At 57.7% G+C, this 14,742-nt stretch overlaps 1 protein-coding gene across 2 annotated transcripts; it reads right to left on the minus strand.

Moving 5' to 3' along the window:
* Positions 1-2,647: 2,647 nt before the first annotated feature.
* On the minus strand, positions 2,648-14,412 carry ACADS (acyl-CoA dehydrogenase short chain). 2 transcript variants are annotated; one of them, XM_059139176.1, is made up of 10 exons: positions 13,417-14,412; positions 12,093-12,256; positions 5,603-5,752; positions 5,269-5,380; positions 4,706-4,857; positions 4,213-4,383; positions 4,005-4,142; positions 3,738-3,859; positions 3,518-3,574; positions 2,648-3,382 (listed from the first exon to the last, which is right to left on the minus strand). In XM_059139176.1, the coding sequence occupies exons 1-10, from the start codon at positions 13,460-13,462 to the stop codon at positions 3,349-3,351; spliced, it is 1,146 nt and encodes a 381-aa protein (XP_058995159.1). In that variant the 5' UTR covers positions 13,463-14,412; the 3' UTR covers positions 2,648-3,348. The 2 variants fall into 2 exon arrangements, with proteins under 2 accessions (XP_058995159.1, XP_058995157.1); XM_059139174.1 differs by having other exon boundaries at positions 3,764-3,859; positions 13,417-13,563.
* Between the last annotated feature and the right edge of the window lie 330 nt (positions 14,413-14,742).

Raw genomic sequence — 14,742 nt, forward strand, 5'->3', positions numbered from 1 at the left:
TAGGGACCATGAAGTAAATCTCGATACATTTCAAATAATTTAGATAATCGGGAAATGTTCTAAGACCACAATGCACTTAAGGTAAAAATCATTAAGAATGGGTACGGAGTTTTCTTCTGGGGTGACAAAAGTGTTCTGGAATGAGATAGTGTGGAAGATTACACACACTATGCATGTGCTAAATGCCACTGAATTGTACATTTTTTAAGAAAAATGGTGAATTTTACATTATGTGTGTTTTACCACAATTTAAAAAAAAAAAAATCAGTAACAAAAAATACCAAGGAAAATACCATGTTAATACTCCTCCTCTCAGTAACTGATAAGTCAAAGGAGAAGAATACCGAAAGAATGAAAATACAATATATCAAGGTTTTGGAAGTTAAGCTAAAGCCATGCCTAGAGAGAAATGTAGGACTTTAAATTCATTTATTAGAAAAAAGACTGGAAAAATCCATGAACATTCAGCCCAGAAAGCTGGAAAAAGCACAACATATGAAACCCAAAAATAGAAGGAAACAAAGCGTCAAACGAGATAAAACTTAGAACCACAATACCCAAAGTCAGTAAAGCCAAAAGCCGTTTCTTTAGAGACACTGCGAACACTGCGAAACCTCGCCTTTATTCGGAAAAGGGTAACGGAACTAACAATGGAAGTCAGCAGTGAAACCGGACTCCCCCACGTTCTCACCGCCAAAAACACGACCACGAAGCCATAGCCAGTCCTGGAGAAACCACCAGAACGAGGCGCAGCCTGGGATCCAACCGGCCCGGCCACTTCCAACACGCCCGTGTCTGACCCACAGATGCAGTCTGGGAACCTGTCCTGGACTGAAGGGGACAAGAGACCTCTCGCTGCAACAATGGACCCCCCGACCCTGAAAAACAAAACCGAGAAAGACCTAGTGACAACGTACAAGTGTGCAGGCGTCGGCAGCTGGACCCCCCTGGGGGGGAACGGCCCGGCGTGGTGAAAGCGAACGTCCCGGGCCTTAGGAAACACGCACGGGATACTGGGCACAAAGGGACCGGAGGTCCGAGACCTTCTGCAGCGGTTCAGCCGCAGACGGACCCAGGGGCGGAGGTCAGCCTTTGGTCCTACGCTGAGGGGCTTCCACGAACGGAGGCCGCTCCTCGTCAAAGCCAAGACTCCGGGAGTCGGCGTCCCCGCCCCGCGACAGCTCCTGGAGGCACCAGAGTGCGGGCTGGACGCTGGCTCGGCGCCCGGGGACCAGCGCCGGGCAGGACACTCCAGGAGAGCAGATCCCCAGCGGCGACTTGGAAGGCAAGCCGGTCCCTTCGCGCGCAGCCCTTCGCCTTAGCTGGGTTAGGGTTCGTAGGCGGGGCGGGTGGGCCTGAAGCCTGAGCGGGAGGGCTGGCTTTCCAGCTCGGCTACCTGGCTCGGGGTGCGCTCCCTCTGCTCGCCTCTGAGCCGCCACATCACCCGCGCCCCACCCCCACCCGGACGGACGGCCCAGGCCCCACGAACCACTGCCTGGGAGCCCGTGCTACCTGGAGGAAGGGGTCACAGAGCCACCCGAACGCCCCCGCCCGGCAGCCCGTGGGGGTCAGTGGCTCAGGGACTGGGTGTCCATCTACCTCCCAAGTGGCGTAGGTCAAACTTGGTCGCTCCTGGGGAGAAGCCCCGAATCCCACCCCGCACCCCGCACCTTCGGCTTGCACCTGAGCCCAGGGCGGCGACCGCGGCGGGTGCCCGCGGAGGTGTGAGCTGGGAGCCCCTCGGGGCGCTCACCTGTTGCAGGAAGAGGCTTAGATCACCGGGACATCCGCGGGCCGGCCTGAGCTGGAGCGCGCGCACGGAAGCCGCGAGCCGCCGCGGGTGCGTCTTGTTGGCGGGACGCCGCATCTGCTGCGGGGCGGGGCGGGCCGCACGAGGGCACCGCCCAGCCGCGCAGGGGAGACCCCACCTCCAAGCCTCGCGCCACGCGCCTCTGGGCGTCCGGGCCCGGGTCAAAGGCAGGGCCCCAGGGGAGGCGCGCGGCTCCCCGCGACGTCGTCCGCCAAGACCGTCGAGGATGTTCGGCGCCCACGTGATGGGGGCTCCAAATGGGTCACGTCTCTGTCCCCAAGTCTCTGAGACCTCACCGCGATGACAGGCCCGCTTCCCCGCCCTGCGGAGGGCTGACCCCAGCTCCCTTGAAGTCTCTCTTGCTAGGTTTCTCTTCCGGCTGCCTCACCGCATTAGGTGGCAGTCGTTAAGAGTTGGGCTCCGGCTCTAGGGGCATCAGGTCCCTGTCATCAGCGAAGGCTGTGGAGGCCCCATGTCCACCTTTCCGCAGCCGGGCTTGCAGGCCTGTACGGCTTTTCCCAGTCCCCTAGAGCCCTCTGCAGCTGTGACGCACCCTCCCTCCCTGCTGCTCAGGGGTTGGATCCACCCGCCCTCCCTGTGCAGTAGTCACTGTCCTAGACCCTCACCCCTGCCGGAGGACCCAGCTCTGTACCTTCCTGCAGGAAGGTACTGGTGCTGAAGCTCTCCCTCCAGAGGGATGCCCCTGCAGTCAGCCATGCTTGCGCGGGCGCGCTCGGACACACACACACACACACACACACACAGGTGGCAGCGGTCCGAGAACACACTATGAGACCACGTCCCCTCCCCAGCAGTGCCCAGGGAAGGACACAAGGACCAGGGCACAGGTACATTTTATTACTTAGTTTCCACAATCGATTGTCCTCAAGAAATTCAGACCCCCTTCTACTCATTGATAATTTATGAAGAACCAGCTAATGGGTTCCAGGTGCTTCGGCCGGGACCACCAGCCTTCCCTAAACACCCGGGCATTCTGTCCCCCACCCCCAACATTCCTCCTCCTGACCCCTAAGCTCAGGGAAAGAACAAGGGCAGCCAAGAGGCTGTCCCACCTGGGTCTCCTTCTGAGAAAGGAAATGGGGGTCCTTCCCAAGGCCCCGCCTCCAGAGGCCAGGTCCACTTGAAGACAACAAGGCACAGGTGTGAAGAGGAAGCAATGTCAAAAACCTGAGCTGAAAATGGGGCCCCTCACCTTTCCTTTCTCACAGACTCGGCCCCAGGCGGTTAGGTCTGGGGTCGGGGGGGAAGGTGAGGAGCCGGGTGGTCCTAGCAAGAAGAGGCACAGAGGGTCCCGGACCCAGCATCAGGGTTAAGGCCTCGTGGCTCCTGCCTCCTTTGCGGTGGTCCACAGGCCGATCTGGCCCCCAAGTGGGGCGTCCCTGGGCCCTGCATCTCGGCTCAGCTCCGGTAGGCTCTGAGCAGGTGCCCGGCAATCACCAGCCTCTGGATCTCGCTGGTGCCTTCGTAAATCTCGGTGATGCGTGCGTCGCGGTAGTGGCGCTCGGCTGGCATCTCTGTCACATAGCCCATGCCTCCCAGGATCTGGATGGCCTACCGGGGACAGTGGGGTGTCAGGGGCAAGATCGGCCACACGGGGGACCAGCAGGGGAGGGGCCGCTGGCCCACTTCTTACCACTCAACCTTGGGGGCCCCCTTCATGCCCCCTTCGTGCACCAGGACGCTCACCTGGTGGCTGATGGCGGTTGCGGCCTCCGATGCAGCCAGCTTGGCCATGGCCGCTTCCTAAGCACAGGGGACGGTGGGGTCAGACACATCACTTTGGGGAGGAGCTGCCAGCACATGGCCCTACTGCAGGGCCTCCCCCTGCGGCAATAAACCCACAGGCCCAAGGAACTGGAACCCCAGCCACACTTCCCCCTCCGCACACCAAAGCTCCCGGCCGCACCTGAGGAGACCCTTCCCCACAGGCACCTTGGTGAAAGGCTTCTTATTATCCTTCAGCATTGCAGCACGCCAGGTCAGCAGCCGGGCACTCTCCAGGGCCAGGGCCATGTCCGCCAACTTGAACTGCAATGCCCCAAACCCCCGTGGAAGTCAGTGGCTGTCCCTCCCTCCCAGGAGAGGAGGGAAGAGGATGGAGAGCCCAGGAGACCCAGAGAGGAAAGGGCGAGCTGCCCCCTTTCCAGCATCCACGCGAGGCTCCCCTTGTTACCTGGATGCCTTGGAGCTTGGTGAGCGGCGCCCCAAAGGCCCTGCGGTTCTCAGCGTAGTTCACGGCACAATCGAGGGCAGCCTGGGCGATGCCCAGGGCCTGGGAGGCGATGCCAATGCGCCCCATGTCCAGGGTTTGCTGTGCAGAAGGCCCCGGTCAGTGGCTGGCCAGCTGGGCCCCAGGGCCCGGGCCCCACTGCCAGGCTCACCATGGCTATCTTGAAGCCCATCCCAGGCTCGCCCAGCAGGCTGTCCTTGGGGATGCGACAGTCCTCAAAGATGAGGTTGGCCGTGGATGAGGCCCGGATGCCCAGCTTGTCCTCCTTCTTCCCCAGCGTGAGCCCAGGTGTCGGCATGGGAACCAGAAAGGCACTGATGCCCTAAAAGGCCCAGACATGGGCAGTGACGTTATCAGAGACCAGCCTTGGTCACGGCCCTTACTCAAGGGCACCAGACCCAAACTAGACCCTTCCCGCCACCTCCCTCAAACCTCAGCCCTCAGCCCAGGGTATCCTCTGCTGGCTGCCCGGGGGAAAGTACAGATGGGCCTCAGGCCACCAGCAGGCTAGAGAGGGAAAGGGGCAGCCCCAAGGGGTGTGAGGGCAGGAACAGCTCCCCTGAGCCACGGTGGGATTCACATAGAGAAGCTTCAAAACGTCTACAGCCCAGAAGTCTCACCGACCCTCTCCCCAGGGACCCCACCTTGTTCTGCAAGGATCTGTCTGTGCTGGCGAAGACCACGGCGGCGGAGGCCTCCCAGGAATTGGTGATCCAGGCCTTGGTGCCGTTCAGGACCCACGAGTCCCCGTCTGCTCGGGCGGTGGTGGAGGCAGCTCCCGCGTCGCTGCCGTTCCCTGCCCCACACCCAGATTCAGAATCCACTGCTTCTGCTCCCAAAGGGCGCTGCCGCCCGCGAGCAGAGGACCATCCTTCGCCCCCAACTACAGCACAAAGACCTTCTGACCTGGCCTCCAAGCAATGTGGCTCCCAAGAGTGAGCTCCTGGGCCACACCAGCTGCCAGAGCTCTCAGAGACTAGTCCAATGGCAGGGTGTGGGGGGGCAATATACCACAGCGGGGCATCTTCACACCCAAGGGATCCCAGAGTCTGGAGCGGACCATGTGATCCTGGGCACCACCACCCCCATCGAGGGCCTGTGCCCTCATGTCACATGGCCTGGCTCCTGCCTCTGCCCCAGCTCCAGCCCAGTCTGTCACTTTGATTCTGTGCCGGGGACGGGGGCCAACCACGGTTCCACGTGGTACCTGGTTCACTCAGTGCAAAGCAGCCAATTTTGTCGCCACCGGTAAAAGGGGTGATCCACTGTTGCTTCTGCTCCTTGGAGCCAAACTTCAGGATAGGCCCCAAGTAGAGGGACTGTGGAGGTGGGAGAAGGGGTAGGTGGCTGTTCAGAGAGGGCCTGCGGACCCCACTCCAAGACCTGTTCTCTCCAGGGCCCGACCTGAAAGAACTGAGCCCAGAGAGGTAGGGGGCTAGGTGCCGTGCCTGGAACGCCAGGACACATGGCCTGAGTGCCCATCTGTCCCTGGGAGCCTCCCTGCCACCTGTGAGTCCCGGGACCCAGGAGTGGGGACTCACGTTGTTGACGCTCATGATGACTCCTGTCGAGGCACAGCCCCGGCTGATCTCCTCCATGGCAATGGCATAGGCCAGGTAATCGAGGCCGGCACCACTGAACTCCTCAGGCACATCCATGGCCAGAAGCCCCAGCTCACCCATCTTCTTCACCTGGCCACAAGGACATCATGGCAAGGGTAGTTGGGGGCCAGTGTCCAGCCCTCCCAAGTCCAAACCCTCCTGCTCCTGAGCCAGTGCCTGCAGAAACTCAGGCCATGTGGCCCCATCCACCCATACCCTGAACCTCACGCAGATGCTGAAGCCCAGCCTCAGCTCAGGTCTGCATGATGCAGTGGGTATCTAAGCTGTTCTGGCACCACACTCCACACTGGCTCACCTCTGTGTCCACAGCCACAGCCAGCAAGCAGGCAGAAGTCACAGGAAAACTTCAGGGGCCCCCAGGATAAGGAGCAGGACAGCACAACGTCATATACACCTTCTCTCAGCTCTACACACATACTCCTGCCTCCCCACCACAGGGCCTTTACACGAGCCATTTCCTGTCAGTAATGCCCTTTATCAGCTAGTTGTTGTGGTCTCCTTCCCTCCAGATCTCAGCTCAAGCCTCACTTCTTGCAGCTGCTGTGTCCCCTAACCAGGTGTTCTCCCAGAACCTGTGCCTTTCCAGCGCGGGGCTTATGCGACTGGAAGTTCACACCTGTCACCCTGCTGGGTTTGGTTAAGATTCTCCCCTCTGACCATGAGGGCAGAGACTGGTTTTTGCTTGCTGCGATACTTGCAGTGCCCATGACTAAGTGAACGAATGCTAAATGCTTGGAGTCTCTGATGTGGAACCACAGTAATAGTAACGGCCAGCCAGCAAGTGCCTACTGTGCACCCAGCTCTGCATCTGAGTCTCTCCAGAGCCCAGACACATGGAGCAACCTGCTTGGGGCCAGAGCCTGAGAATAACGCTACCAGACCGCAGCCCAGGCGGTGACTCTGGGGTCGCAACCAGCTCCATCCCTCCGACCTGAGACAGCCTGCCTTCTAGGGGCCTGACACGGACCACCCAGAACATCCTAAGCTTCACAAAGAAGCAACTAAAACCAGCTGCCTGTGGGGAGCAGCAGAGGGCAGGGGAAGAAGGATGCCACAGCTCTCCATGAGCCCCTCGCTGTCACTGGATTGCTGTCACTGTGTTTTTTGGTTTTTTTTTTTAGATTTTATTTATTTATTTGACAGAGAGAGAAAGAGATCACAAGTAGGCAGAGAGGTGGGCAGAGGGAGAGGAGGAAGCAGGCTCCCCACTGAGCAGAGAGCCTGATGCGGGGCTCGATCCCAGGACCCCAGGATCATGACTAGAGCCAAGGCAGAGGCTTAACCCACTGAGCCACCCAAGTGCCCCCTGGAACCGTGTTCTTACACAAGTTGACTTAAAAGAAACTAACATAAGAATGTTCACAATATTTTCTCAGTTTTCTTTAATTAATAGGACTTCCATGATTACAGGTGTCGCACCCCCTCGGCAGAGCAGCTGTGACAGGGAACTGCTTGCTGAAGGACGGAGAAAATACGTGCAGTGCAGAGCCTTGATGCCAGCGCAGTTGGGGTGAGTCGCTCACAGTCAGGAAGCGGCTGACCAGGGCTCACTGGGAAGACACTGATCGCGACAAGGAGCATGTCCATCATGGTGTGCAGGCCCCTCTATGAAATTCTGAAATTCTTACCCTTAGCATGGGGGGGGGACAGTGGGCAGGCAGGGTGCAGCCGCCCACCCGCCAAGCAGGCAAGTGCCATGGCACCCTGCGGCCACAAGAGGGCAGATCCGGGTGCCTCTGCTGGGGATATTAAGTTAAAGATCTTGGATTACCCAGGGGGACCCAGGGTCATCTCAAGGATCCTTATGAGGGGAAGAAGGAGACAAGAGGAATGAGAGGTGACAATGGAAGCAGGGCTCAGAGCGACCAGAGTGCTGGCTGGAGGGGGGTCACGGGCGGGTAGCCCCGCAGGCCTCCACATGCTGGAAGGGGGAAGGCCCTTCTCCAGGGCCGCCAGCACGCTAATTTCGGTCCATCAAGACCCACTCTGGATTTCCAACCTCCAGGAAGTGTTGGATAATACGCTCATGTTTTAAGCCACTAGTCTCTCGTCTGTGGTCGTTTGTCACAACAGCAAGAGGAAACTGACAGAAATCGGCTGAGGTGGGACACCCGAGTGACTCAGTTAGTGAAGCGTCAGACTCTTGGTTTCAGCTCAGGTCACGATCTCAGGGTCATGGGATCAAGCCCTGAGTTGGGCCCCATGCTGGGCAAGGAACCTGCTTAAGAGAGAGAGTGAGTCCCTACAACTCACTCTCTCTCTTAAAGAAAAAAGGCGGGGGACTCAGAGGTACCCCAGATGTGTCATTCTGAGGATCTCTAAAAAGCCAAATACTCCGTGGTGACCACAGCTGCAGCTGGAGAGGGTGGGCCTGCTCAGAGACATGGCAGCCCATGGGCAGAAAGCACCCCAGCCTGCAGGGGAGCCGAAATTCGAGAGGTCTACACAGCACCTTATCTCAGTCCACGCAGGGGTGCTCACGGGGCCTGATGCCAGCAGGAACATGGCCTCAAACCAGAATGGTCAGACCCACCCTTCAAGGCAGCCCACAAATGCAGGCCAGGGAGACACAGCGTCTCCTCGGGGAAGGAGCTGCGGGGTCAGGAACCTGGGCCACACTGCACCTGGCGCTGGAAGCACACGCCGGCCTCGCCAGGCACCTCGCTGGAAGGCTGTCTCTGGCCTCCTGGCCAAACTGTTCCACGCTACTGGTGCCACTGAAGCTCCTCTTCATCCCAAAGCCCTCTGGGTACAGCCCTGGAGTAAAGGACGGACTCATTCCACACCCCACAACTCCACTTTCCCCCAAGAAACAAAAAGGGAACTGAAATCCACAGGTGGGGTGCAGGGAGCTCCCACAGAGGTGACACCTCCGAGACACAAGGAAGCCAGAGCTCGGGGCCCTCTCCCCTTGACCGTGCCCTACCCCCCCGCCCAGGCTCTCCTGACGGATCACAGCAGGAGCTCACTGCACCCCGTCACACCCCTCAAGGGTCACCCAGGTCCGTTCTGCCCCTGCTATATGCCACCAGGGTTTGCCTGAAAAGACTCCAGCGCCAGCTTGCTGGAGGGCGGGAGCCGCCCCCCCCCCCCCCCCCCCCGCCCAGGCCTGGCGCCTGGTCGCAATCGGCTCACCCAGTTTCATCAGTGATGCCTGGCTCTGCTCTTCCAACCTTTCTACTCAGAAAGCCCAGGGGCGCCTGGGTGGCTTGGTCAGTTAGGCATCCAGCTCTTAATTTCAGCTCAGATCATGATCTCAGGGAAGAGACGACAGTATTGAAAACATTAAGAGACCAGGGACTAGATGTAAAGCAGCAGAAACAGAAAGAACATGCGTGTCCCTCCCGTCGGGAGAATGTTGAGCAGGCACTTCCCAAAGAAATGCGTCTGTAAGGCACTTCTAGCACTCACACCTTCACAAAATCAAATTTATCCAGAGTTTGCGTAAGCTCAGCAGAGACAAAACTGATTCCCTTCAGAGATTCCAGTGCCCTCACTTACGGGAGACTTGCCTCTTATTCAAGGGAAAGAAGCCCCATCTGCAGCCGCCTCCAGTGTCCGCTGGTGCCAAGTGCTACGTGTTGGGCCAGACCCGCCACGCAGGGCCACCTCGCCCCCCTGTTCAGTCAGCAACCCGCTGCTGACTGTTGGGCCACTTCCCAAGGGCACTGTATGTGCAGACAGGGACATGCGGCAGGAACAGGAAGCTGAGTGCCAGTAACAGCACACAGCGACCTGCTGGGCACATAGCCACTGGGTCGTGGGTGAGGAACGGGCTGCTCCCGGGGCACACACAGATGAATTCGCTTGGGACAAATGGGAGGTGGCATTCAGACACATTTCCAGGGAGTAGTTAACAAGATTCAGCGGGTAGGAAGAAGAAAATGGGGTATGGTTCTAGAAGTTCCTAAGCGGCTAACTGGATCAGGGAAGCACCATCACCGGAGAGAGGACATCAGGAGGAAGAGCAGGTCTTGCACCTGGTCTAGGAAAGCTATTCAATAAATAGTCACTGAATGAAGAAGAAACGTGGCTCAGTGTTTTGTTTTGTTTCATTTTTAAAGTAGGCTCCACACCCAGGATGGGGCTCGAACTCATGACCCTGAGATCAAGAGTCGCATGCTCTACTACTAACTGAGCCAGCCCCTCGTGGGGCTCAGTTTTATACAATAAATATACAGCCCCCGCGTACTGAAGGCTGGTGAGTACAAGCTCAGCTGAAACACCATTTTATTTCTTATTTCCCTTTATAATAAAAAAATTTTATAAATTTTCCGTAGTTTCCTTGTTTCCTTTCTTCTTTTTTTTCTTTTCTTTCTTTCTTTCTTTCTTTCTTTTTTTTTTTTTTTTTTTTTGTTTGAATACAGAAAAACTGAAGCTCGACTGAGGTCTCCAAACCAGCAAAGCAAGCAGAAATTGGTACTAGCCTTCCACCTAATTCTTGGCCTGCCTCCCTCAATTCTTCTCCCCTTGAATATTCCCCCATAAACCCACTTTTTCTGGGAGGAAGGGGTAGATAAAAAATTCTTCAGGGACGGGGCGCCTGGGTGACTCAGTGGATTAAGCCTCTTCCTTCAGCTCAGGTCATGATCTCAGGATCCTGGGATCGAGCCCATCGGGCTCTCTGCTCAGCGGGGAGCCTGCTTCCCTCTCTCTCTGTCTCTGCCTGCCTCTCTGTCTACTTGTGATCTCTGTCAAATAAATAAATAAAATCTAAAAAAAAAAAAAATTCTTCAGGGAAAACTACTAGAAATCACTAACCAAGCACCTACTCTAGCCCAGGCAGGCCACCTAGGTGGCTACTGCACAAGAAACTTAACCTCTAGCTTCAGTTTCTTCATCTGAACACAGGAGATACTCTAACCTCCCCAAAGTATGGTGCTAAAGACGGGATATTCTAGCACCCAGAATACAGCAGCCCCCAAATGACAGCTAGTCCTGTTCTTACTACCGCTGCACTGGGAAACTTAGGTGGTCTTATTATCGAGTTTGGCGACCTGCCACATTAGCTGGTGTCGAGTTCTCTGACCCCTCTGCCAGCCGGAGCCCTGGACTCCCTTCTGAGCCTGGGCGCTCAGCTGCTACAAAGGAGGAACGGAGGCCAGGGTAAAAGCACAAACCCAGGTTTCAGTCTGCTGGAAGGGACAAGGATTAACCTCTGGATCCCATCAGCCACTGAGACAAGAGTCCGGGGGTGGTGACAGGGGTGGTGACAAGCTCAGAAGATGAGGCACGACTCCTCCCTAGGTCTATAGCCCAGGCAATTCAAACAGGAGCCGCCTAAGGAAATGGAAAAGCAATCCCAACCCACGGGAAGGGGGGGGCTGTCGCCACAGCCTTCGCCCTCCACACCTGTGTCTGCCATGGCTCCGAGGGGTAGCCTGCAAGTTCCCAAGCCCCAGGAAGCCCAAGCCAAAGGACCAGTTCAAAGGAGCTTGGAGGAAGAATCTGTTTCTACTGCCAGCGTTCCTGTCCAGAGCAAATCTACGTCTGTCATCTGAGTAAGAATTTCAGGAATAGCACAGGAAAAGTAAGTCAAGCCATCTGTCTTTTGGTCGGAGAAGCCCCAACACACAGCCATGTCTCAGGCAACTGCTCCAGGGGCAACGTCTCGAAACTCATCCTGCTTTTCCATGGCTGCTCTGCTTAATCCCATCCTCTGCTCACAAAGAGACCGAGTTTGGTCACATCTCCCTTAACGCACTGAACGATGATGGGAACGTGCCAGGTGGGGTCACGGAGGGCAGAAGGGCAGTTTAAGCCCTTGACCGGAAAATTCCCAACTAGAAGAGGCCTTCCCTGCCCATCAGCCAGGCTACTGGACCAACCACGTGGAGAGTGGATGGAGAAGATGGTTCTGGAACCAGCCAGGCTTGGGATGTGCATGGGAATCAGATGTGCAGGTGAGGGTGTCCTCAGGACCAGCCGGGATGATGCATGGGGATAAGTGCTCCACACCCGGAAGGTACCAGCCGGTGTCAGTGCCCAGAGCGCCACCTGCCCACCTCACTCTGAGCTCCCCGCGCATCACCACACTCCCGGCACAGTCCCCAAGACGCTGTGAAACAACGCAGTATTTTCTAAGCTGGAAAAGGGGTCCCAGAGCCCAGGAGACATGAAATGGCATCCAGAAAACTCTGGAACTCCTTAGAAGGCAAGCAACTTGTAAGCTTAACCATGGCCACCAGCATGATGCCCAGCCACCCTTATTATTGTTATTGTGGAAATTAAAGCCTGGGCTATGGGCCTCGTGCAGGATGAAGGAAACCTCCAGAGCATCTTCTGGGTTCCAGGACCCGCCTTAGGATTCCTGGCTGGGAGTCTCTGGGCATCTAGCGGTGACTGTCACCGCTAATCCAGCAGCAGCAGGCAGACCACCCTAGGGTGCTGCTGCGGTTGGAACTCTCACCTGGGCCGTCGGGAAGCGATGCTCCTTGTCCACCTGGGCCGCAATGGGAACCAGCTCCTTCTCAGCAAATTCCCGGCAGGTCTGACGCAGCATCTGGTGCGTCTCAGGCAGCTCCACCGACTGGTAGATGGTATGTAACTGACGGCAGGCCCGAGGACGCAGAGCTGACGGCAAGAAGAGCAGGTAGTAGTGAGAGGGGGACACTGGAGGCCCTGCTGCATAATCAACATAATGGCCATCCCGTGACTCGGTGGGCCTCCCCCAGGGATGCTTTTGCCCCCCCCCCCCACTAGCCCCCACCCCCAGGACATCTGGCAGTGTCTGGAAACATTTCTTGTAGTTGCAGCTGAAGGGCGGAATGCTGCTACTGTGGAGGGGGTAGAGGACAGGGATATTGCCTAACACTCTACAATGTACAGGGCAGACCCCACAACGAAGAATTATCGGTCCAAAATGTCAAGCACGCTATTTAGAAACCCACACCAGCTGAATGCTTCCTCGAACTGCAACACGCTTGCTCCACAACTCACCCACCCCATCTTCACACCCATTGTACTAAGACCACAGCTTTGCTACTTAGGCAAAGATCTTAACTTCACTGAGCCTCTGTGCCTAGAAAACCTGGCCGCCAGCAGTACTGAGCTCCTGGGGGTGGGTGGGTGGGAGAGATGCTGACCGAGGTACTCAGCACGGGGCCTGGCAGAGACAGCTCTCCGTGGGGGTCCCCTTACTGTTGTCCTGCAGGCAAAGGAAGCCCTGGCCACGTGTGTCACTGCTGCTACAGCGGGAGAGAAATAAACCGGGAAGGGTGCGACGGGAAATAACCAACGAGCCTTCACAGTTCTGAGCGCCATCTGACAGGCGCTGTGCTGAGTGTTTTACACAGCCTGGTCCTTGTAACAAGTCCACGAGAAGAGTGACACATACTGGGACCATTTTACACACGGGCCAAATGAGGCGGACGGGCCGAGCGTCTGGCCCAAGGTCACAGACACCGAGTCTGGGTTCAGTCCCAGGCCTGGCTCAGGAGGAGGGGCCCCCCTGAGCCCTCAAGGGCCGGGAACTTGCAGGGGTGGGGTGTGAGGGGGCAGTGTGGATGCCTAGGCGAGAGCGGGGCGGTGGGCGCGAGTGGAGCGGGAGCCGGGGCCGCGCAAGCGCCAGCAGCGGCCCAAGTGGGGCAAAGGCCGCGCGTGCTCCAGGAAGGGGTGCCGCCCTGCCGCCGCTGCCGCCGCAGGGGAGAACCCGGCCGCCGGGACTCGCTCCCGCTCGGCCAGCCCGGGCCGCCCTCGCCCCCCCAACCCCGGCTCCGCAGGAGCGCACTCACCTCCGCGGCTAGGGCCGCAGGCCCGGGCGAGCAGCGCGGCGGCCATGGACGCGGACACGGCGCGGGGATTCTGCTCGCCGACCTCCCGCGGGAGCGCACCGGTTCCGGCCCGCGGGGGCGGGGCGGGGGCGGGCCGTCACGCCCCCTAGCCCCGGGGGCGGGGCCCACCGCCGCTCCTCCCGGCCCTGCCTCCTTTCCCGGAGCGCAAACCGCGTTCTCCCAGTTCGCTAGGTCTCCGCGGTCCGCCTTCATCCTTTCTCAAAACCCGCCGACGGTGGCCCATCTCTCCTAAAATCCAATTCCGCGACCTAAAATAGGATCATATGACCAACCCGCACCTACCTCTCTTGCCCCGAGCCCACCGTCCCCTCGCTTTGCTCCAGCTGCAGAAGGCAGCTCCAACACCCTGGCTTGTTCCTGCCTCCGCGTCCGCGCAATCCCTGTTCTTCTACCTGGAAAGCTCCTTCCTTCCATCGAGGTCTCACTCTCGCTGAGGCCTGCCCTGACCACACATTCTCCATCCCAGCGTCTTACTTGTTCCAGCGTCTGACATCTTCTCGACTGCTCCCTGTAGTCTGTGAGCTCCGAGAAGTACAAGGTCTGCCCTGATGCTCATTCTTCATGCCCAGGGAACTGGGTTGCCTGGGATGGGATATCTCTCTTCTCCAGAAGTTGTGCAGGTGGGGTGGAAGTGTCACCCTCATTCCACTGGCGTCCCATCTGTCCCCCCACCTGTGGGGTAGAGCCCATTTGGAAGCACCAGGCACTGCCCCCAAGCATTTGGTCTTTGGCATCCTTGTCAAGACCGCTTCACCCTCCCCAGTAAACTGGAAACTCCGGTGCCCTGACAAGGGTCTCCCCTCAGCACAAGCCTGAGTCAGACTTCCCCACCCTAACAGGCATCCCTCTATCTCTGTCTTTATGCCTCTGTAGCTCAGCAAGGCTCCCGTCCCCAGCACTGACGCCCACGCCAAAATTTGTCTTCCAAGACCATGCTCTCCTCCCCGAGATCAATAAAAAGATGCAGCAAAGCCCTTTATATGTTACCTCTCATTTTAAAAGCAAGCCTCTAAATTACCCAAACAGATGGCTGTGGTTGGCTAATGCTCCAAGGCTTTACTTACTCTCTGCTGCCCTGCCCCAAGGCCTGCAAGAAGGAAAAGGCAGAAGGGGAAATCAGGGAAAGGACACCAGCCAATGACTGCTTCTGCTGCCACAGACCATCCAAACCAGACTTACTTTAACAGTGTATTGTCACCCTACACAACAGTGTTAGTTTTATATTACAAGTATGCCAATTTCCCTGTAGAGACAGAAACCAGATAA

Source organism: Mustela lutreola, chromosome 11 (genome assembly GCF_030435805.1).
Source record: "Mustela lutreola isolate mMusLut2 chromosome 11, mMusLut2.pri, whole genome shotgun sequence".
NCBI lineage: Eukaryota > Metazoa > Chordata > Mammalia > Carnivora > Mustelidae > Mustela > Mustela lutreola.